General features: G+C 47.2%; 1 protein-coding gene across 1 annotated transcript; it reads right to left on the reverse strand.

Moving 5' to 3' along the window:
* Positions 1 to 768: 768 nt before the first annotated feature.
* Positions 769 to 24,102, reverse strand: LOC135814959 (uncharacterized). Its single transcript, XM_065328165.1, has 17 exons — positions 23,740 to 24,102; positions 22,754 to 22,839; positions 21,456 to 21,562; positions 21,046 to 21,142; positions 20,539 to 20,652; positions 19,673 to 19,741; positions 19,382 to 19,447; positions 15,050 to 15,116; positions 14,693 to 14,749; positions 13,716 to 13,819; positions 12,578 to 12,666; positions 8,731 to 8,778; positions 7,099 to 7,149; positions 6,409 to 6,529; positions 2,879 to 2,931; positions 2,425 to 2,544; positions 769 to 1,403 (listed from the first exon to the last, which is right to left on the reverse strand). The coding sequence occupies exons 1-17, from the start codon at positions 23,795 to 23,797 to the stop codon at positions 1,379 to 1,381; spliced, it is 1,332 nt and encodes a 443-aa protein (XP_065184237.1). The 5' UTR covers positions 23,798 to 24,102; the 3' UTR covers positions 769 to 1,378.

Consider the following 24,102-nt stretch of genomic DNA (forward strand, 5'->3'; position numbering starts at 1 on the left):
AGCTAGCATGGATTTCAGCTACTAGTATCAATAATTTTCAAAACGAAACTCTCCTCAACCCACCCATCCATAAACGAAACTTGTTCTCTTCGTGAAAAAGATCGATAATTACGGACAGCCGGCTAGCCCCTTTACGGTATAATATGTCATGGTGGTATGAGGGTTGAATAACATTGCCGGTACTTTCCTTTCTTGCAGGTATCTGAGGTTGATTGTGCTGAAGATGGATTCAGATGGAGTGAGAATACTGGGGGAAGGGAGTGGTTACAATATGCAGCCATGTACTACACAATCATTGAATGTTTGCACATCACAAGCAAGAGTACGTAAACCGGAGTATGCATAGCACCACCAGTGCGGCAAAGTGGAATTAATTGTTTTGTCCTTTCTACAAATAATTAATTATCGGAGCTGCGACCCGCGACAACCGCGTTGATTGGGCTGCTGCAAATTCATGAATGAGAAGTAGAAAACTGTGCTTTGCGGTGGGCGTTGCTTGAACAGAACGTTCGTTCGCTCATATTCGTCAAGAACGTTCGAATATGGAGGATCTGAGTTCGTTTCACCCCTAAATTCTTAACGGATATTACACTGTCCCGAACCCATCTGCGGAGTCGGACACTCTCGTTTACGTGCATGTACTCTTGTAACCAGGTGTATATCTTCTCCAAGTACGTACAGCAACTCCACAGTACTTCACACACTTTCTAGTAGGGTACCGGCATATACATGCTCATCAACCCGCATACAGAAAGGCCAAAAGGCATAATGTCAGTGTAATAGTCAGACTGTCCGGGCTGCTCCGGGCTTGAACTTCATGAACGACCAGAATAGCACCAGTGCAACCTACAATAACAGCAGTGGTGTTCCAAACACCCACATACGGGCAGGCATAATCAAAACACACACACACACTCGAGATAAACGGAATTTAAGAAATTGCTAGAATAAGAACAAAGCCGAATAAAACAATAATACATCATCTGGAAGAATATCAAAACAATAATAATTTGACGAGGTCCGGTGAAATAGAGGATCACGATCCAGAGCATGAAGCACAAACAAGTCAAAAGCACGAGAGATTCCTTAAAAAAAGAAGAAGATTCAGACACAAAAAGAACTGAAACTACATTGTTGTAGACAGTGCTGGAAGATGGGTTTCATGGAGCTTGTGATGGGTTTCATGGAGTGGGTTTCATGGAGCTTGTGATCTCATAACAAATTGGATGTTTGATGAACGATTTATTTGATTATGGTAGTTATCTATTGCATCGGGTGAAGTTCACAGCAGGAAAGCGCATAGTCATGAAAACCAGCTTGTGAGCAGAGTACAGGAGGAGACAAGCACCAAAGCAGGGAGGGAATGAGATGACCAGCATCAAATTCGAATAACGTATGAGTCACTGCAGAAGGAAAGAAACGAACAGAAAGGACATTGTATACTGTATAGGCTGCAGCAGCAGCAGAAGCAGTCAAAAACTAATCAGATGCCATTGGTATTGAAATAATCCAGATATGCTGGGCATGGGTGATGTGGATGTAAACTATGCCTCCTTCGCCATATCCAGGCTCTGCAGCCCAAAACCTCCATTCCACGCACACTGTATTTTCTCTAATAAAAGCCCAGGCCTCCAATAACAGCCCAGTCTCCAATAATGACCCGGGGTGAGGGTTGTTTCAAATAATAAGAGCACAGTCTCTAATAGTAGCGCGGGCCACAATTGGAGTATGCAACAAGTATATTGACTGCATATAAAACAACAGTACATCATGCCAAGCACATATTAATTTTGTAAGGAGGTTTTCGGTCTACTACTTCTTTCCTGGCACCTACGTTATTGTGAAGTATCAGTTTTGACAATATTCCTGAGTGTAGAGTTGAGAAATCAGTCTTGATATGGTCAGTTTATTCTATACATAAACACTGTCTATAAAAACCTCGGCCGCGCCTCGGTTTTTATAGCAGTGCAATGAGTGCATACATTCCCATAAACACTACGACATCGGTGTTTATACTATACATAGACGGGAGTTGGCTTGACAGCGGAGCATTGAAAAACTATAAGCACAGTCTCTAGTAGTAGCGCATGTAGAGCTGTCACTCAAATAATAAGAACCCCGGGCTCTAATTAGAGAAAATACGGTGTGCAATTCACAGTTTAACGGGCCGCGTGTCAATGACACTGACTTGGGACGCAGTACTGTTTACATGCAGTCTTGAACCGTGACAATCTCTGTAGCTATCACTGAGATCCAGGTAAAACAAGAAGGGAACTTGAAACTAATTCCAGTATTCTCTCCACTTTGAAAGATACATGGCTGCTTTTCTTGTTGAAATCAAAATAATATTCCCCCCCCCCCCCCAACATCAACCTGATTATTTCAATGCTCATTCAAGTAAGTTAGTTGGAAATGGTTGCCTACCTGTGCGTTATGTAGCGGACCCATCTGAACGGCGTGTAACTGCGACCATTTCGCTCAATGACGCGCAGGTAGCGAATGGCAATGCCAGAGCATAGGAACATCGGCACCTCAAACTCCACACTGTGTACATACGCGCACGTGGTACACACATACACACACACACACACATACGTACACACATACACACAAACATACACATACACACACACGGATTATACACACATGGACACACACACACGCAGAATGGTGGAGTCTGCCGTGGTTTGACTGGCCAGCCATGTTCTGACAGCAATATGGACTGTGTGCTTCAAAGACATGACAGTATGCAACAAGCTACACATCTGCCATCACACAGACAGCGAGCTACAAAACCGACATCAATCAGACAAACTGAAGACATGCTTCGAGTTTACGAAATAACACAGCAAGAAAAGCAAAGTCTAAGAGGTCATACTTCACTGGTCCAATTTCCTTCCTTGTACTTCTGCCTTTCTCAGACACATTGATCTGTGTAACAGGAATAACAAATGCACTCATTTCATAGTATACAAAATACACGGTATACAACTAGGAGGTAGCCAGCAAAAAACAGCATACCAGAAAATAAGATGCCCCATAGCGAACAACACAGCAGGTTTCCAGTAAGGGGTCGTCACAAAAGTTTTCTGTCGTCCCTGAAACGAACATCGTTCCATTTCGTACTAGGACCCCTCCCCTCCCTCTGAAACGAACACAGCTTGCTATACTATGCTGGACGACGAAAATCGCATGCATGTGTATGTCATATGTACAGTGTCGGGCGACTTGCGATTTTGGCTCGCACCCCCCCCCCCCCACCAAATGAATCATGTTCGTTTCAGGGACGACAAAAAACTTTTGCGACGACCTCTAACACCATTCCCAGGGGAGATTTCATTGGTACTTATAAAGAATGTACAGTATACAGCGACAAACCGTAGAGATGACCACCTAGCAGCCAAATTCACTGTCACTAGGGCTGCGTTTACACGACAACGCACGGTCAGCTTTCCGTTTTCGGTCTTGCATTTATTTTTTCCCCCGTTTAGCACGTTTATTAGTACCGTATTTTACCGGTTGTAAGTCGACCCCGGTTATAAGTCGACCCCCCTATCTGGAGGTCTCAATTCTGCGTTTAAAATTTTCACCCAAAGAAGCACTACTAACCACCTCCTGCTACTAACACATCAACAAATCATGTAAACATTCCTTATTGGAGGATATAACGTCCCAATCCTTGAAAAAGGCCAAAAAACTGGCAAAAATGTATAAACATGGTGCACTCGTGCATGCAGTGCAGGTCATTTTTTGTAAGACACTGATAGTTCCCGGTTATAAGTCGAATCCCGGTTGTAAGTCGACCCCCACCCTTTCTCCTTCTATTTTAAGTCGTAAAAGGTCGACTTACAACCGGAAAAATACGGTACATGATCAAAGCTGATCCGAAGTGGTCTCCGTTTGTATCCGTTTTCGTGCGTCTACACGGGAGCAAAGGATCCGCCAAAGTTCGTCATGTGTCAGGTGTTGTCAAGGAAGCACCAACCACAGTCAAGTAATAGTTGAAAACAGGCAATACGACAATATTTATCACAGTCATGAAGAACATTGCAAAACAAAGTTTTGGATTGTCGGATCCGTGTGAACGCATGTTGTGAAACGACAAGTTCTCGAGAGTGAAAGGCCTTCTCGCTTGTGACATTGTGTTCGTTTCAATGCAGCTGTATCCCGACTCCGCCGTACCGCTGATGTTTACGACGTGGCATACGCTACAGGCGCTATGTGCGGTTGGCTGTGTGCGCTGTAGTTGTATGTTGTATGTGTATGCTTTTCTCATATACGCTGTCATTTTCACGCTATAACTACTTGGTGGTTCAGTTCATTCAGTTGTTCCATTCGTTGTTCATTATTAGTAGTCGATGGAAGTGAAAGATATTGCTGAAAATAAATAGTTGTCCTCGTGCCGTGTGGGGTCGTTCGTTCCTGATACTTTAGAGAACCAGAGGGTTCACAACATTTGGCGACCACGTCAGGATACGAAGCGAGCATGGCACAGGAACTATGGATCATCGAAGCCAGCTTTATCGCCAACGGAATTCGGTATGGATTTGAAGGCGATAGGTTGAGAGAATACGTGGAGAAGAGGCTCCGACAGAGCGAGGAGTTTGAAGAGCGCAGTGCTAGACGGCAAGAGTGTGCGCTCCGCGCAGAGTTTAACGAAAAGCTCAAGAAGATGGCCGAGCGCATCGCCGTCAGTACATATTATGAGGAAGCAAAGCGAGATTTGCTTGCCTCGCCCGGAAGGACGCCGGACAAGGCGTGTAAGACTTTGCTTACAGACAAGCAGCGGTCAGAAGAGTGCTTGAAGCCAGTGGCAGGATCAGATCCAAGGCCCACTGCGTCGGTACAGAGCGTGGCAACATCGGTCGGAGACGCTCAGAAGCAGCTGGAGTCTCGGCCGAACGACGTAGAAGCGCAAGACGTAGAGGCGCAAGACGTAGAGGCGCAAGACGTAGAGGCGCAAGACGTAGAGGCGCAAGACGTAGAGGCGCAAGACGTAGAGGCGCAAGACGTAGAGGCGCAAGCGTTAGAGGCGCAAGAGTTAGAGGCGGAAGAGTTAGAGGCGCAAGAGTTAGAGGCGCAAGAGTTAGAGGCGCAAGAGTTAGAGGCGCAAGAGTTAGAGGCGCAAGACATAAAAGCGCAAGGCGTAGAAGATAAGGAAACGAGAAGGGCGATACTGGTTAGCACGGAAAAAGTAAGCGGCGAGACTGTGTGGAACACAGAGATCCGATGTGTGTCCTCGGATTCCGCGCCCGCCCCGGGTCGAAGCAGTGTACCGGTGACCATGTCGTGTGTGACAGCCCACATCGTCGAGCTTTATGACATTATCGGTTGTGTGTTGTCTGGTCCAGCGTCTGCCCCATGTCGAAGTGGATCGGTGACAGTGTCGTGTGCGACAGCCCACAGCGGCGAGCTTCGCGATGTCGAGTTGTCTGAAGTGGTGGGCATTAGTGATATTCTACCATGGCCACCACCGCAGCAGCAGATAACGCGTAGTAAGCCCCAAATCGTTTGACTTGTGAGTTGGTGTACGGCGGTGAGAAGCCCTTTGGTGGGGAGAATGTTGTGAAACGACAAGTTCTCGAGAGTGAAAGGCCTTCTCGCTTGTGACATTGTGTTCGTTTCAATGCAGCTGTATCCCGACTCCGCCGTACCGCTGATGTTTACGACGTGGCATACGCTACAGGCGCTATGTGCGGTTGGCTGTGTGCGCTGTAGTTGTATGTTGTATGTGTATGCTTTTCTCATATACGCTGTCATTTTCACGCTATAACTACTTGGTGGTTCAGTTCATTCAGTTGTTCCATTCGTTGTTCATTATTAGTAGTCGATGGAAGTGAAAGATATTGCTGAGAATAAATAGTTGTCCTCGTGCCGTGTGGGGTCGTTCGTTCCTGATACTTTAGAGAACCAGAGGGTTCACAACAACGCACGAAAACGATACAAACGTGACGGTAACGACGCCCAGCACACCATTTCGACTGTTCACAAATCAACTTGATCCGGCGGAACATTTCCGTTTTCAAATTCTTCCACCTTTGCCAGCGTTTTGGTTTTCTCCCGTTCTGGTGTACAACTTTTACGCTTTGCTCTGTGTAAACGAACCATGCATCCGAAAGGATTTGGTTGGGTTTTCATAACCAACATTGTCGTGTAAACGCAGCCTAAAACTCGCCAGTTAACAGCAAAGATAAAGGATAATATATTCATTGCTTAGAGGGAAAGATGCAAACGGGAAAGTCTGAAGAAAAAAATTGACTGTCACCACCAGGACCAGCAACCTTTGCTTGAGGCCAGCGATAATGATCATTTCTAATTTTAAATTTTCTATAACCATGATAACATGAGACCAATCCACATTTAAAACTGCCATGAATTCATCTACTATGTTGCTAGGCAATGGCTTACTCTGAAACGAGCCGATTGCTCCATGCCGCCCGGGCACCGTCGCATCTTCCAGACCTGCAGCTTCTCAGCGCTCTTGAACTCGGATACTTGACTGGAGCCGGAGGGCAGCACGTGTGAAACGCTGTACATGTACACGCATGCAAGTATAATGCAAGTACAATCCCAATCAGAGATAAGACTTGCCGGTGGCGTATTGCATGCACTGTGTCTGTAGAGCACGGCCCACTTTCCGGTCATGTTCCAGTGACTGCACGCATGTTGGTTCAGCTTGGAGAGCAGGTCAGGCTTTCACTAGCGCAACCGAGAATGTCCGGGGTGGAAGGTAGTGTTACTCGACTAAGGATGCAGTGAAATGCTCGGTGATTGTGTACAGTGTCTAGCAAAAATGCAGGGGGGGGGGGGGGGGGGGCAGACAATACAACTGGATACACTGCACACAGTGCCATTGTCCACCCTGTGCAGGGCAATCATCCCAGGGAGGAGAACAAAGAAACGGCTTTGTACAAAAGGCGGTCTGTCTTCATGGGTCAAAGAAGGTGTTATGGCCGGGTCCGGGGACTTGTCACCGGACACAGCTGGTCTACAAAGACAAGGTGGTCTGATACTGATGCACACACAGCACAGTAGTGTAGCGGCTCAGCACAGCTACCACCGTACACAATGCAGATCATTGCTTTCGAAAATGCTCACCTTGTGGTGGCCTTTGGAACGGGGAACCGCACCGCCACATTCGTTGCATGCCTGCAGAAGAAAAAGCACATAAAGGACAAGGGTTTTTGTCAATTGGCACTACATGTACAAAGCAGGGAGTACTTATATTTTTACTTGAAGTACTTATAATTGCGTTACATGTACGATGATGACGGCAGATGACAAGGCAGAGAACACACTGCTTGCATACACCATCATGCGTGTTACGTGTACTGCACACAGGTACCGTAAAGTCCGCTGCAAACGCCCACCCCATTTTTGCAAGATCTGCTGGCCTGTACACACTGACCCCAAGCACTGTCACCCCTACTGTAGGAAAGCGCATCTCACACTGTAGAGCGAAGAGCGCTTTGCTACGGTAAACTATGAGACAGAATGTCCACTTTCCTGGTTTCAAAATCTCTTTGGGCACTAGCCACAAGCTAGCTCGTTGTGATTTTATGATGATGGCTGTTTCATTTCGCAAATCCAAACGGGAGTTTCTTCCGAGTACCAAGGTAACGAAGACAGAGTATTGCAGGAACCAAATACACTTCTGACGGTGTTTCAACTTTCAAGCCATCATTTCCAACTCACACAACGCTCTAAGGCAAGTGTTTTTCTCGAGCACTTCAGAATTTTCAACAAGTCAGCAGCGACTTTGTAGGTGTAGCTTCTGTGACATACCCTGTTCGACTTGCAACTGCAATACTGCGATCAGTCAAGTTGTTGAATGACGCTTCGTCAGAACAATCACTGTTCCGCTCTGAAAGCGCGACATCGTGGCACTGCAGAAATTTCATGAAAACCAGATGGATTCTACGGCATTACCACATGGAGAGCGAACTACCACAAAGACGACTCATTTATCGAATGAAAGGAAATCTCGACAGAAGTTTTTCTTTGCAGCAAGATGCTGACAATCGCTTTTGCAGAGCCTCCTGGTAAGACATAGGCAGTTTGCAGGCATTACAGCTGTTTTCGTACGCATTCGACCTTAACGCCAGTTTTCTACAACTATTGACCTGAAAAACACGAAAATAGTATGGACCCGCTGGGGTGGGCGTTTGCTGCAAAGTGGGCGTTTGCAGCGAACTTTACGGTACATAGAATTCAAAACTAACACAAACACTCATTCTCAGCAAAGCATGTCGTGCTGATGTTCATTACTGCCGAGTCATAACAAGAAAAAGCCACTCAAGTAGAAGTCTGAGAAGTACATAACACTGTACAGTAAAACCTGTCAAAGCGACCACCTGTCTTAGAAGACCACCTGTCTTAGAAGACCACTGCAACCAGGACCAAGGAATGATATTTACAGTCAAATGACCCTGGATAAGGAGACCACCTGGAAACAGAGATCACGTTTTGAAGGTCCCTTGAGCGGTCGTCTTAGACAGGTGTCACTGTATAGCACAGAAGGATGCACTCAGCGTGCTGAGAGTGCTAGAATGCCGCAAAGGCAGAGCGCAGTGCACAGGGCACATGTTGCCTCTGATGATTGCACCGAGCAGGAAACTAAGAGTTCAACCAATTAGCATTGCTCCACTGTTGTGCTGTAACAGTGTAGAAAACCCCTAATACGATGATGCACACACGTGCAGAAGTCTGCCTTCCATGGTGGGTACTCACTGGTCTTGTGGAATGTCGCACCGCAGTTTCAGTACCACCTCCAGAGACCTGGTAAACAGAAATGAGTCGTAGCAAAAGACACAAGCCATCAGTTCACACGTCGCTAGCGGCGAAAAAACAGGGGTGCATTTAGGGGGAGGGAGATTTGGGATTCGAACACCCCTGCCCCCAATTGTTTCGACCATGGTGCAGGTCTGACTGCCAATCCATGCACCCATGAGACTTTGCATGTGCCACAGCCGGGCCCACTGATAGACTTGCGCCAAACTAGATGGGTCCAACGCCATGAGGCATACGAAGCGTTCACCGACCTGCATCCATCTGCTGTTGAAACGCTCGCTGTGATGCTCCACAAGAAAGAACATCTTCAGCAATATGGTGCGTGGTCATAGGACAGAGAGACCCTGACTAGCGCTGGTGGTCCCTATTATGCCCTCACATCATAAGACTTTCTGGCCAGTCTCTGTGTTGCAGCTAATGCCTTGTCGTCAATTTGACCTCTCAGCGTAAAGCTAACGCACCTGCGGAGGCCCAGGAATTCACAACTGCGGCGGACCAGGAATCCACACCTGCGGAGGCCCAGGAAGGCGCACCTGCGGAGGCTCAGACACCTGCACCAATGGAAGTTGCCGACGAGGTTGGCAAGGGGGTAGAGATGGCGAAGGCATTCGAGCGTGAACTAGAAGATATGTTGGTCAACGCAAGTCAATAGATGTCGTAAAGGCTGACAGTTTAGTTGAAAGGACCATCCCCGATTTTCAAGAGGTCAGAGGCGATGCCGACACCACTGGTAAATGGCACAAACAAGCAGTCCTGCGTGCCCAGATAATCGGGATTGTGCCGAAACCACCAAGAACAGCAGGTCGTCAACAGCATCGCAACAATGTGGAGCACTCCTCAGCTGAGGAGTACTATCGTCGCTCGGTCATTCTGCCTCTGATTGATCACTTTCTCAGTGAGATGAAGGAGTGTTTCTCTGCCACCAGCTGTCAGGCTGCACGCATTCTTTGCTTAGTGCCCCTGGTACTGGTCAAGCAGCAGGAAGGCGAACACGATGCCAACATTGAATGCTTGGCCAAAACATACGCTGATGACCTGCCAAGCCCTTCAACTGTATCCGCTGACATCCGGAAGGATGCGGAAGAGAAGACTGCTTCACTTCCCACTACCCCACAAGAGGCTCTTGTGCACTGTGATGCTGATGTCTTTCCAAACATTTACGTCCTCCTCCGGATAGCTTGCACACTGCCCGTCAAGTCTGCATAGAATGAGTGATGCAACAGTGCCTTTGAGACGGCTGAAGCACTACTCACAGTCTACAATGGGATCGGAACACCTGGCCTGCCTGTAGGTCATCATGGATCATTTCGTGCCAACGGAGTCGTACCAGTCCCCAAGGGTACGGATGAACAATACCAACAGAGCCTTAAGGTACGCTTGGCTGACGACTTACCCATGGCTGGTCTACTCCAAGTCCATGGATGGTGGCTACTGCCTTCCATGCTGCTTGTTTTCTTCTCAAACGGCTGGAAACAGAGGTGTACTTGTTCGCACTCCCTTCCGCCGGTGGACTAAGGTATTAGATGCGTGTCGTGGCCACGAGCAGAGTAAGTATCACCTTGATGCCCAGGTGGCATATGATGAAATTCTAAGTAGAACATGGCTGAAGCAGAGAAGAACGTTGCAGCTCGGTTGGATGAACGCAGCATTGAAAAAATTCTGAAGAATCGCCAGGTCATCATGCCTGTAGCCAAATCAGTGCATCTCTGTGGCAAACAAGGTAGCAAGGTATTCTGTAAGCAAAATCACCCAATCCTACAAGTAGGATTAACTTTTTGTTCTTTAAAATTGGACTTTATGAACGTTATGTGTGAACAAATTGACTTGGCAGCATGCCATAGACAAATATGAAAAGCATGGACATTTTCCATCCAGGAATAGCAAAAAGAAGCAACATTCAACTTGGAAGACTAGATTCTAATCAAGGTGCAGGCTGACGTTGCATCTGCAGGTGGGGTGGGGGTGGGGGATAGCCGGCATCCAAAATGGGAACTGATCACTCCCGAGTCCACATCCGTGCACTGGATGCTAGCAGACAACCATCAGTTGTGCGAACGCCGGCTTCAGTCCACCCCAAGGAATCTACGGCGGCTACCGCAAGTGCAAAAGGAGTACGGCGCGGTAATGAAGCAGCAGCTGGAGCACGGCATTATCGAGCTTGTCCCATCAACTGAGAGCAATGTGCCGGGTGAAACACATTATCTGCCGCATCATCCCGTGATCCAGGAGGACAAGAGCACCACGAAAGTCCGCGTGGTGTATGACGCCTCGGCCAAGGCGGGCACCGCACCATCACTCAATGAGTGCCTCCACACCGGGCCTCCTCTCATGGAACACATTCCAGATATACTGCCGCGTTTCCGTGTAAACAAGGTAGCGGTGACATTGAGAAGGCATTCCTGATGGCTGGTATTGCCAACGAAGACAGAGACGTCCTGCGATTCCTATGGGTTAATGATGTCAACAGCGACCAACCCAACACCTTGACGTACCGCTTCACCAGAGTGGTATTTGGTGTGTCCTCCAGCCCATTCCTCAGCGAGTGTTTAAATGTTGTTCGATACCGACTCGCTTGGGCTCCAGTGGCCTGCTACAATGATGGTGATTTTTGGTGCGATCTTGGCATACTTCGGACGCTGCTCGATCGGAGAACAGTGCAGGCTCTTTGAACCACGGGCACGACTCTTCGATTCAAGGCTCACAACACTACGGGATCTGAAAGTTTTAGGTCCGGAAGCTCTTCGTTGTTTTGTCACTTGTCACGGTTGTGGACTCATCGTTGTAGCATACTCGTATTATGAGGCTGGACTATTCCATGCGGAAACTAAAATTTTCTTTCTCAAAGTCCAACAACCGGCAAGGAGAAACGCACGTGCCCTGACTACATGACTGTACATACGACTGATGTACGAATATAGTACATGACAAGTACGGGTCTTGACTAGTCTCTTGTGACTCGAGTCTTGTAGATCTACCACACGACTAACGTAGCACGTGCGGCAGTGCGGGAGTAGTGATGCGTTTGTTGACCACAGCTAGCATGCACGCAGAGGCCAGCGCGGACGGAAAAAGTCCAACTCGGAAACGGCTAAAAGACGGGATAACCTCAAGATTTGCCGAGCTGAAAATCACAGGGTACGCAGTGTTTGTAAAACTGAGTCGAATGGTCTTGGTCACTCCCGAGTTCACACCAGTCGCCTGGTCACCGTGCCTGCAGTCTACAACTTTCACACCAAGGTTCAACTCAAATGTTCAAAGGTTCAACTTGAGTAACAGGAACGCAGTAAAAATTGTAGCCTGCGGGCACGGTGACTGGTGTACGCATGGGCATGTGACCGCTTACTCACCCGTGTTAGACTGGGAATAAGGGCCGAACGTTGCATCGCAGCCTTTTCGGACCAAAACCAGTCGACTCAGTGTCCAAAAGACTACAACTTATGGACCAATCGCTGTCATCCGTGCTTTTATAAGAACGAAATGGCGCTTTTACCGACATCTTGCATACAAATCCCCATCTAGTAGGGCGCAGTCATCCAGTTTCGGTGGGTGTGTGCGAGTTCGATTGGGAATAAAGTGGGAAGGGAGTGTCTCAGCTTCCTCGGACCAAGACCATTCGACTCAGCACCCCGAAGACTACAACTGGTGAAAATTTGATTTTAGGGTATACTTCCCCTTTAAAACTTCAAGTCCATGGAGTGACCAGGAACTCTAGCCGTGAAGACTGTAGAGCTCTAGCCACGTAAGCACGATTACAAAGACATAATTATATGGCATATTCAATGCGTACTTTGAATCATTATCTTCCACCATGACCAGCATTTGGAATGGCAGCTTATGTCGGAAGTCTCCAGACAGTCGATAGCGCATCGCAGTAAACTGCACAATGACAACAGCAAAGCAGCGGCAACCACACAGTAAAAGCTACTGACATGAGACTCATAAGAGTGGGTCCATTGTTATTAGGCATATGCCTGTTTTGATTTCCACTATAAATAAAGTATACAACAACATACAGCAAGAGGTTTGGAATCTCTTATTCTCATGAAGTTGTTGGGAAATGCTACCCCATACAGAAAAAAGAACAGGTCACCCAGTTATTCGAAACTCGGATGTTGAGCCAATAATAAATGTAGAAAAGAAAAGGACATATGGATACGAGTTACGAGTAACTGTCCACCACTGTAACTAGATACTATATACAGTCAGAAAGTGCAACAACTACCCAGTTATAAGACTCATAACAAACTAAAAGTTATATTCAGGGCCAGACTAGTGTCGACGGGCCAGGCGCGTACCTTGCTATACATTCAAGGTATTCATCTGTTGGAATGGACCAGCATGACCTGACTGTCCGGTTGTGAATGCGTGCAAGTCTCAGGACTTACACAAATGAGTGGTGCTTGAAGTATTGCAAGTCGAAATGCTCTTTTAAAAATCATGCTACTTGTACTTTTAGAAGTACAATATGATAAAGATGCCGGAATTCCCTTCAGCACTTGATCATGTGACTACACGGGTACCTGGTCATAACTCCTTGAACGTTTCTTGACAGAAACAAAACATTTTTTATTGCGATATTAAAATGTTGTCTTCTCGTCGAATATTTCAAAACAAAACAGTTTGATAAGTTTTCATTTCGTGTACGAATAGATAAACTCCCCACTGTACACACCTTTATGCAGCACAGGCAAACGAAACAGGTCAACGAGGAGATACAGAACACAAATAAACCAAAAAAGAAATCAAGCCAGTCCCAGTAAACTAGTGAAAATACACAACTCACTGTTACTTCAACATCGGAGACAGCCCAGAACCTAGCAGGGGATCAGGCGCATCCATGTGGGTTGATGAGTGCACATATCCCCCCCCCCCCCCCTAAAAACGCACGCTGAAGCCCAGTCTGTAATGTCACTACATGTACGTACTTCACCATCTGGAGGGGTAATTGCCAGTGTTCGGTCCTTTTCGAACTCCTCCATACGCACACACTGGTGAAAATTGCAGTCATCCAGTGTCACGCCAATAGCTCCTACAATGAATGAAACAAAGGAGAAGAAGAGCCACAAGTGAATCCCATGCTCACATACTTGTAGTGCTTTCGGTGACTGCACAAGCTGTCGATTTGCCAAAATGTAATCGTCCATAACTGTGGATTGCTTCGGATTTTTTATTCAAACTTTCACAGCTTATTCCTAGCATATTCCTGACTCAGAAAAACGAGCGTTTTATCATTTTATGCCAAGCTCGCAGATTCGATTTTGATGGTGAACTCCCTTACCCTAGTAATATCCTACTTCAAGTACAGTGGAGATTGGATATAACAACACTCCTTCGGGAGAAAGCAAAATGTCGCTATATTCGATCTGTCACTAAACCTGATCTTCACATTTAGTATGCAATATGTATATCAAAACGACAGAAATGTATCGTAGATATACATGACATGTACATGACGTGGATAACAGATGTTTATCTATGTACATGTGTCTTGCATGCATTGTTCAAGGTATCCCGCACCGCTGCAATGCGGCTACAACGACGTGCAATGTAAAGCAGTGACCCGGACTGAGGTCCGGGCACGTGGCACAGCCATATACCATGTTCCAGATATGCCAGTCTGCCTGATACAAGAGGAAAGTCGTTATATCCGATGTATTTTCACTGTTTTCCAGGTCTTCGGGCACCAAAAAAGTGTCAGTAAATTCAATCTGTCGTTATTTTCGAGGTCGTTATACCCAATCTATAATGTACAGAAAGGACTTTCTAAACGACTTGGGCAACAGAATTGTGTCACTAAACTCGATTTGTCGTTATACCCAAGGTCGTTATATTCAATCTCCACTGCATACAGTATTATATACAGTGTGACCGTTTAGTGAGTGGAACGCACGTAAAAACTCACCAGGACTAGTGGATGACCTCTCAACGACGATGTCCTCCGAGAGGCCAAGGCGAATTTCTGCATCGGACAAGCCCAGAGAGGAGAAAACAGGAATGATGTCACTGCAAAACAGGAATGACGTCGCTATAGTGGTGGCAGGGGCGACAACGATTGAGGCAAACCGCACCACTGTTAGGTCATTCCAAGTACACTATGCACACGCAATGTGCATGTAAGTATTGCACTGCTACCATTCAATGATATTTTTCTTGTATGGCATGGTAACATCAAGTACATACAGGTACAGAGAGCACATGACAACACACTGCTCACAACTACAACTAGCAGGAGTACTGGAGTAGCCCATAGAAAACTCACCTGGGTTGCCGGCAAGAAAGCTTTTCATCTGCACAGAGCCGTCAATATCGGCTCGCAAGACACTGCCCTGTTAGACGCAAACACATTGCACACAGCAAAGTCTTGAAAATGAAGGTTTGTTTCAAATAAAAATGAAGGTTCTTCGAATCTTTGACACCTTCGTTTCACCCCTAGTGTTTTCGCATTATCTTATAGGGGCCATCTGGCATTATCGATAAGTTTTAAGCTTTTAACGGAACGAAAAAGTTTAGTTATGACTCTCACCCACCCAACCTCCAGAACGAAAAATATAATTATCAACTTGACAGCTAAAATTGATTGGTGTTTCAGCTATCATTATTTTTCGAAACAAAACTCTCCTCGACCCACCCAGAAAAGAGAATTTTCAATTCGTGAAAAAGATCGATAATTATGGACGGCCTCTTACCCTAGTCCAAACATTAACACTAGGGTAAGGGGCCGTCCATAATAAATTAATAATCGATCTTTTTCACGAAACGAAAAAGTTTCGTTTGTGGGTGGGTCGAGGTCAGCAGCACTGTGAGCGCTATGAACCAAGTCGCCAACTCAGTTGTGAAGTATCATGGCGGATAAGGCATTTTTGCAGTCAGACGTGACATGGTTCGCTCAAAGGACCTGCAAGATTTGGTCCGAATTATTCTACTTGTAAAGTTGTGGGATAGATCTTGTCCTGAGCGCCAATGTGTCTGGAAATGACCGTGATTACATGGATGATAGCAGCAGTAGCAACAGGGAAGAAAAATAATGACACTAACTCCAGCACTTTCAAACGAAATGTGTTTTGACCTGTGCCATTCTGCATTGTACTACTCCCTGGATATCACCCATGACCGGTGTTTCTGTGCATTGTACTACTTCCTGGATATCATCCATGGGCGGTGTTTCTGTGCGTACGGTGAGAAACACTGTTGCGAGGTGCACAGCGCGACGCAGCGCTGCAAGCATAAGCCTCGTTCTGGTCACCCAAGGTTGCCGTCTGATCGTGACGACAGCAGGTAGCTCAAGGTCATGTCCCTGGCTAACAGGGCGAGCTCAAGAGAGACTGGTGCAAAAGCATGGGCTAACTCGTCTCGAGTCGTACGGTATGTTGCAGACTGCTGAAAGCTGGCCTGAGAAGCTGCGGGGCCACAAAAAGCCGCACGTCAGCCACAAAAATATGAAAAAGCGGCTAGCCTTTGCCAAGGCCCACCCAGGATGGACTGTGACCAGCGGAGCAATGTGCTGTGGTCCGACAAGTCTAAATTTAATATGAGAGCTTCAGACGGCGTGGTGTATGTCCAGCGCAGGCCAGGTGAGGAGCTGCTGCCAGAGTGTAGTGTCAGCACAGTCAAGCATGGTGGTGGCTGCATCATGATACGGGGCTGCTTCGCCAGCAACAGTGTCTGTGAGATATTGCATACGATTACCAGACAACCTCGTTCTCTTGCTCTCTCTTGCTCTTCTTTTCTCTTGTTTTCGTTCACCTGAGTTTACAGTCTTCTCCTTGTTGTAGCTTCTTGTTTTCCAGCGCTAACTCCTTGCGCCGTACACTGGCAACGTTGCTGGCGATCCGTCATGGCAACGCTCTCATACCTTGTTTTGCTGTCCGCATGCTACACTGTTTTCGGTTCTTTGAGTTTTTTGATGGGAGAACAATATTTCCATACAATGATGAATTTATATCTATAAGTAGTTCTCAGTCTGATTCTAGAAATTGTAAATTGGTCCTTCGAGCCTCTCCAGACGATGGCTGACGCAGTGAAGCAGAACTCCGTCAGAAGCTCGCCAAGGTGAAGGCGAAGGCAACCTTCACGAACCTTCGCTGCGGACTACTTGCCGCCATCAACGAACTGGACGTAGGTAAAGACGAGATAAAGTATAACCTTGTTCTACTCGAGAACGGCATGAACGCCGTGATGGGTATGGTATCATCACAGAGTTGGCTTGCAGTATTAGTACCAGTCAGGACAGTGTGTTGCTTGACAGTCTAGGCAAGGATGCGGATGATTTGGAGAAACAGTACACTGATGCTGTCACGCGCCGTACATGGCGTTTTCGAGCTCTCTGCAGCAGCCGTCGCACACAGCGTTTTCGAGCTCTCTGCAGCAGCCGTCGTGCACGGCGCCTTTGAGCTCTCTGCAGCAGCCGCTGTACACGACGTTTTCGAGCTCTCTGCAGCACCAGCCGTACACAACGTGTTCGAGCTCTCTGCCCCAGCCGTCGTACTCAGCGCCACAGCAGTCGTTGACGCAGGTCACGCAGCAGCCGTCGTACACGCCATCTTCGAGCTCTCCGCAGCAGCCGCCGTACACACCGTTTTCGAGCTCTCTGCCGCAGCCGTCGTACTCAGCGCCACAACAGTCGTCGACGCAGATTACGCAGCAGCCGCCCGCACACAGCCGCACAGCACCCGCTGTACATGACGTTTTCGAGCTCTCTGCCCCAGCCGTCGTACTTAGCGCCACAGCAGTCGGCGGCGCAGGTCACGCAGCAGCCGTCATACGCATTGTCGACGCCACACCAGACTCGGAGCGACTTCCAACCCTAAACCTGGCGCCTTTTCTTTTATCATCGCAGTCAACTCGTTGAGCCGTTACGCCGCAAGTGTCGCCACATGCACAGACTCCCTCACCTTACAGCTACAGAGGTCAAAGTCAGCAAAGCGCGGCGCCATCCGATGTCTATCGCCATCTGAAGAAGACCACCATCCCAATATTCAGTGGCGACAAGAAGGTGTATGATACCTGGCGTACGGCCTCCATGGTGTGCGTAGACCAACAGCCGATATCAGCCGAGTTGAAGCTCCTCCAGCTCCACCAATGCCTCACGGGCCTGCCGCTCAAGAGCATTGAAGCATTCGGCTACTCCGCGTCCGCCTACTCAGCCGCAATAAGTCGCCTGGAGCACAAGTACGGTGGCCTCCGTCGTAAGACGGTCGTCCACATGACCGCCCTATCGCAGTTTACGCCCATTCGGGACCGGGGCACTGCCGCAGAGTTCGAGCGATTCGCTGACTTGCTGCAAGTCGCGATCATAAGCCTGCAGGACGTTGGGCGAAATGGTGAATTGGCTGCTGTGACATTCTGCACCCAATTGCAGCAGAAATTGGTCCCGGAGTTGCTGAGAAACTACAACAGGTGGCGATGTGATGCAGGTGCTGAAGAGTCCCTACCCCACCTACTGCAGCGGGTGCTGCGCGAAGCAGACTTCCGCACGGATGTGGATGAGACGCTTCACAGCATTACCAACACAGCACTGAGCTCCCGGTCGCTGCCATCCGCCAAGCCTTCCAGGTCCGGACCAGCTACGACGTCAGCCCTAGCAGTTTCGTCCGCCAACCCTTGTGCGTACTGCTCACAGGATCACGATGCCGCAGAGTGCTCCGTCATCACTTCACTCACGAGAAGGAAGGAGATCGTGAAACGAGACGGGCGCTGTTTTGTGTGCCTCAAGCGGCACCACATGGTCCGCAACTGCCAATCAACGTTGAAGTTCACCAAGTGCAGCCGGCGACATCACGGCAACAGCTGCGATGGCGCGCTAGCGCTTGCTGGCAAGGGCAAGTCTTCCTGCATGGCCACCAAGTCCGTTCAGTGCGGCTCTACAAGGTCAATGGTACGATGAAAGCAGGCCAGTACGATAATGATCCAAAGAACACCACTCGACAAAGGCGTACTTGGTGGCATGCCCATACCGCGTACTGGAGTGGCCGGTGCAGTCGCCGGCCGGGCCTAAATCCGATTGAGAACTTGTAAGAGATACTGAATCGTCACCGCCATGATGTTCCCCAAGTCCCGTCACCAGAAGCACAGCTGTGAGAAAGTGCAACGTGGCATGGCAAAACAGCAGGGATCGGCGCGTAAAACCCTTTTCGACCACGCCGACTCGCATGAAGGCAGTCGTCAAGGCGAAAGGAGGACTAAGTGATAATATTGTGATAACAGTACACTGATAGACTCGGATGGAGAGCCAAGGATAAATTTATAGTACTTATTCCTTGGTCCTTTTTTCTTTACTATAAGTACACTGATAACTAAGTTACTTATGTCTTAGTTGATGTCGATTACGTAATGACTTGGATATTTTCTTGGCCATAAGTTGACTTGATATTTTATTTCAGAGCTATGTAGCCGTCACATAATGGATAAGAATACTTGTAGGCTCTCTATATAAAGAGATAGTCAGCTTCAGTAGTTTTTCCCATAGTGTACAAAGATTCTCTCTGGAAACCTATTTTCTCTTTGGCGGGCCGCAACATTTGGCCACCACTTAGCTAGCTCAACGGAATGCCAGCAGGCCCCGGTATTGGAGGAGGAAAACACACTGACTTACATTTGCACCAATCAGCACTGTCATACGCTCCAGCAAGTCCACGAACAGCTCGTGCTTCTCGTCACCCTAAAAGAGGAGAACAACGACCAGGCATATACCAGTAATCAGGATCGCCGTGTGAACATGGCGGAACTGGCAACATGGGCATCCAGCAAGACAGTGCATTCCAACACGCAAACAACACCATGGGAAACCTGACAGTGACAGTCGCCTAGTATGGAACACATCACGCTGCTATGACAAAAATCATCAATGAGACAATGAGCTCCAGGTCATGGGAATCGTTGCTACCTTAGAATCAGAGCCAAACGCCACAGACTTGTTGGCTGCAGAGCTGGGCAATGTGCGTTGCTCGCGAGCCTGCAGCCGGGAGAAAAGAAATCAGCAGACATGAAATGGGTACACGGCAAAGAAGTAATCCATCAGCCAAGTATTTTCGGCTGACTCCGGCTTGCAATGCAGCCGGTGTGGTGACACTTTCTTTATGTCAGGGAGCTATGAATTGTAACTTCTCTTTAAATTCTGGACAATGAGGTCTACAGATCAAGCCACAGACTACATCAAACACAAACTGGACAAAGGATTCAGGACACTCTTTTCAAAACTTGGCCGTTTTGAGGAAGAAATCACAAACACATGATTGTAATGGCAGTTATTCTGCCCTGCAGCATGCTGTACACCGGTATTTCCGCTCCTCTTTTCGGTTGGTTCTGGTATCAGTGAATTAAAGAGAGTTTGAGCAAGGACTCTCTTTTTTCTTGCTTTGAAAGGTTAGGGTGTTAGCAACTTACGATGATTTTTAAACAAAAAAATGCAGATGCGATTTCAGCAACTTTCACTTGCTTTGGTATAGCTATGAAAAGCTCCAGTTGCAACAAATTTCGGCATCATAAAGAAAGGGCTACCCTGGGTGGGCTGGCTCTCTAAAGATTCAGGAGATTCAATTTCGTGTTGAGTTAGGGGCACCTTGGGTCCCACCTGCACTCCGTGCCAATGGGTGAAGAACAATTTACATGCAGGCACGCACACACACACACACACACACACACACACACACACGCAGACACAGATACACACACGTACACACATGTACACACACACACGTATCCACGTACACACACACACACACATACACATGTACACACACATGAACCTACAGGAGCAATGCCGGGTAGTCGGCTTGTTGTAGGCTCTGTGGCAACCTCTACAGGCTTGTGAAGGACACATGCCTTGAGGGCTTCTGTGGATGTAACTTGTGGATAGCCAAAATCCTGATGGAAACAAAACAAAAGAGAAACGATAGCTGTCCTAGAAAGAGTTCTGTTACAATCACATGTATGTACATCCTCCCGAGTAAGGACACAATGCAAGAATAGCGTAACTACAGACAAGCATGACTGGCTTTAGGGCTGTACTCACAATACTCGATGTTTGAACCCAGATACTTTGTAGACAGGCATGAAAAGACACCTGGCGTCGAGGTGGTATGAGTGTTCACGGAAACCAAAGGTACCGTGTTAAAAGGTTTAAATTGGTTTCGAAGTAGCACAAGTACAGTAACATGTTGTTGATCGGGTATGCTGGGATGACTGCTCACCAACCCAGGCATTGTGATCCCCATACCAATAGAGAGCGTTTGGGAACACGAACACTATACCACCTACCAAGACTTCATCCAGCAGTTCGTACACCAAGACAAAGTTGAGACGGATAGCCTCCTCGTTGAGCACACCACAGTAGTCCTTACACAAGCCTGATATCCTGGCAAGAAGAAGGCAGACAACATCACACCAGCCACGCACGCACGCACACACACATACACTATCAGAACAATTCCATGCATGATACATGTACAGCTATCCGACTGGATCAAGAACAAACATCATTTTGAAGTCAACAATGTGCCTCGCATGGTACAAGCACATCTACTCCATAGTAATGAACTTCATATCATTTTTATGTCCAGCAAAAGAGAAACACTTCTGCCACGGTATGATATCTGAAATGCTCCCCTATTAGAAACATGTGACCCGATATTTAGTCTTTAGAGTCTATTTTCAATTTTATTTCTTACCTCGTTAGCAGCTCCACAACAAATGTCGGTGCTACATTGAACTTGGTTGTGCAGACAAAGTAGAGGCCATTGCGACGGATGTAGATGAAGTGATTGCCTTCAACATTCTATTTACAGGTGGCGCATACACATGAACGCACACACGCACGCACACACACACACACATAGATATATCAGGATCTGCCAGTTATTTCAGCAAAGATCTAAAGCTTGATGTGATGTGCAGCCAGAGTTCATACCACACCACATTGATTTTGAAATGCTTTAGGCATGAACATCAAGGTCCTTATACTGGAAGGCTAGCTCCGCAAGAATAAACAAGATCACACTTGCTAGTGGATGCAGGTGCTTTGCAACCCACCAGGACTCATGAATCACCCATGTGTTGCCACATACTTAGTAGCCTGCCAAGTCTCAGCCATTCTACAACTGGGTTAATTGAAGCAGTGTGAGTCAAGTGACATGCTGAAGCCAAGCATCAGCTGCCAGGCAAACATCTCTCTCTCTCTCTCTCTCTCTCTCTCTCTCTCTCTCTCTCTCTCTCTCTCTCTCTCTCTCTCTCTCTCTCTCTCTCTCTCTCTCTCTCTCTCTCTCTCTCTCTCTCTCTCTCTCTCTCTCTCTCTCTCTCTCTCTCTCTCTCTCTCACGGTAGTCCAGCCCCAGAGGTTTCCGTCTTGGTCAACACATCTCGAATTTTTAAAATAAATCAGTGGCAGTAATCAGTCAATGTTGCTTGAATTCTGGTACACTGTGCCAGCCATGAGCCTCTCCTACCTCTCAATTACACTGCTTACATAATTATAATACCCATGGCCAGACGCACACACACGCACCTACAGTCCATTCATAAAAAGATGGGTCCTGGCTCTGGCGAGCTCCCGTATTTGGCGATTTTTCGTGATTTCATCGTACACAGTGCAGTGCTGCGAACTTTGAAATTTGAAAAAGGGTCCAAAAAGGGTGCCTGAACTGGGGTTCGAACCGCAGAATGCACTGTTGCAGGCGGGGTCACACGGCCTGGATTTTGATGGTTTTTCCCAACTCAGTGCTTTTGGGGCAAAACCTGGCCGAAATCCTATTCTTGCTATGGCTTGCTTTTTGGACAAAAAAACTTCAGAAACATAATTGGAAGAGGATTCCATATGGGATTGCAGAAAAAAATTCTAAAAAAACTCAACGTTTGACCCATTTATGGCCAAAAGCTAGAAGTTCATTTTTTTCTGAATGGACTGTATATCACAAACAAATCAGCAACGTCAAGAGGAGTAAAACCTCGACAAACACAGCAGTAGTGCTTACAAATATAGGCGGAGGGAGACTGCCAGGCCATGATTTGATCTTGCGATAAAAGATCTCCGCTGTGCCTTTCACGACGTCACCTCGATCTATGCACGGCCGTCAAGGCTAATAGTAATACACAAGAGGGCTGAGCATTTATTTCTTGTTGGTGACAGGACCCTGAAGGTTGGTAAAGTGTCCAAAGTGTCCATAAAGTGTCCATATAAAGTGTCCATATTGTATGCATACATTTTCAGAACAGCAGTTTCGTTAATTTTTTATTCCGTGCGAGTTGGATATGGCACAAGCAAAGAGCAAGGGCTGATTAGTACATGCCTGGCCGAAAAGGCTGCGTTCTCCTATTAGTTCAGGGTCTGCCTTCTCTTCGGTATGGCCAATTTAGATGGATGTGAGCGTGTGTGCCCCCCCCCCCCCCCCCTACGCACACACTTCAAATAGCTGTGCTGTGTAGACCAGGCTGAATAGTGGCGTCAATTCTTCAGCCTTGCAAGCTGGGGAATGGTGCAATCCCAGCACAAGTTGCTATGGCTTCTGCTGTAGCATCGCTATCATTGCCTCTGGCGATGGGCGGCAAAGGTAAATGAGTGTGTGTGTGTGTGCGTGTGTGTGTGTGTGTATGTGTGCATGTGCACATACCGGTATGGACATGCATGCATGTGTGTATGCAGGCAGCCCTCCAGTAGACTAAACTGCTGGACTTTGCTATTACTGTTGTTTATATAAGGCTACCTAGTGTATCTATTGTACATGCTGCCGACCGACCATCGGTGCATGTATTTTTTCGAACTTCAAAATTAATGACTATACTGTACATTATACTTCACCAAACATGTCACAAAATGGAGAAAAGTCTGCAGTAGGCGAAGGCATGATAAATCAATTTTACGAGGGAATTGATGACGTGACCGTGAAATGAACAGAAGTCCCAGTTTAATCATCATTTCACTTTTCGTTTACACACAACGCACAACAGTGTGTGAGGATACATTCCCGGAAGGCAATAGTGTCTCCACGTGAGGAAAGGATGAAAAACTGAGAAATCATCACAATCGCCGATATCGACTCCTAGTGATCAGCACTAAATCGTGTCCTCTGAATTGATCGAGTATCAGGTACTCCACTATAATTATTACAATTATAAACTCAGTAAATATTCGAATTCAAGACATCTACAGGAGATGTTTTTCAGGACAGCTGGAGACAACTATGAAATCAAACCTCTGTCAGACATTTAGAGGCCAGAGGTATAAAGAATAATGCAACCTGGAGAAGAGGGGAGGCGAAGGACAAGAAAAAATGAACCCCACACTGGAGTGCAGTGACTTGAATTGTATTATTTTTGTCCAGCT

This window comes from Sycon ciliatum, chromosome 4, assembly GCF_964019385.1.
Source record: "Sycon ciliatum chromosome 4, ocSycCili1.1, whole genome shotgun sequence".
In the NCBI taxonomy this organism is placed as follows: domain Eukaryota; kingdom Metazoa; phylum Porifera; class Calcarea; order Leucosolenida; family Sycettidae; genus Sycon; species Sycon ciliatum.

Excerpts from the sequence above, each read along its gene's own strand:
- LOC135814959 (XM_065328165.1), bottom strand. The coding sequence starts at position 23,797 with ATGATTTCTCAGTTTTTCATCCTTTCCTCACGTGGAGACACTATTGCC. Across the intron at positions 13,820-14,692 it reads GAGGTCATCCACTAGTCCTG|GAGCTATTGGCGTGACACTG; the intron begins GTGAGTTTTTAC and ends CATTCATTGTAG. Across the intron at positions 8,779-12,577 it reads GTGGAAGATAATGATTCAAA|GTCTCTGGAGGTGGTACTGA; the intron begins GTACGCATTGAA and ends TCTGTTTACCAG.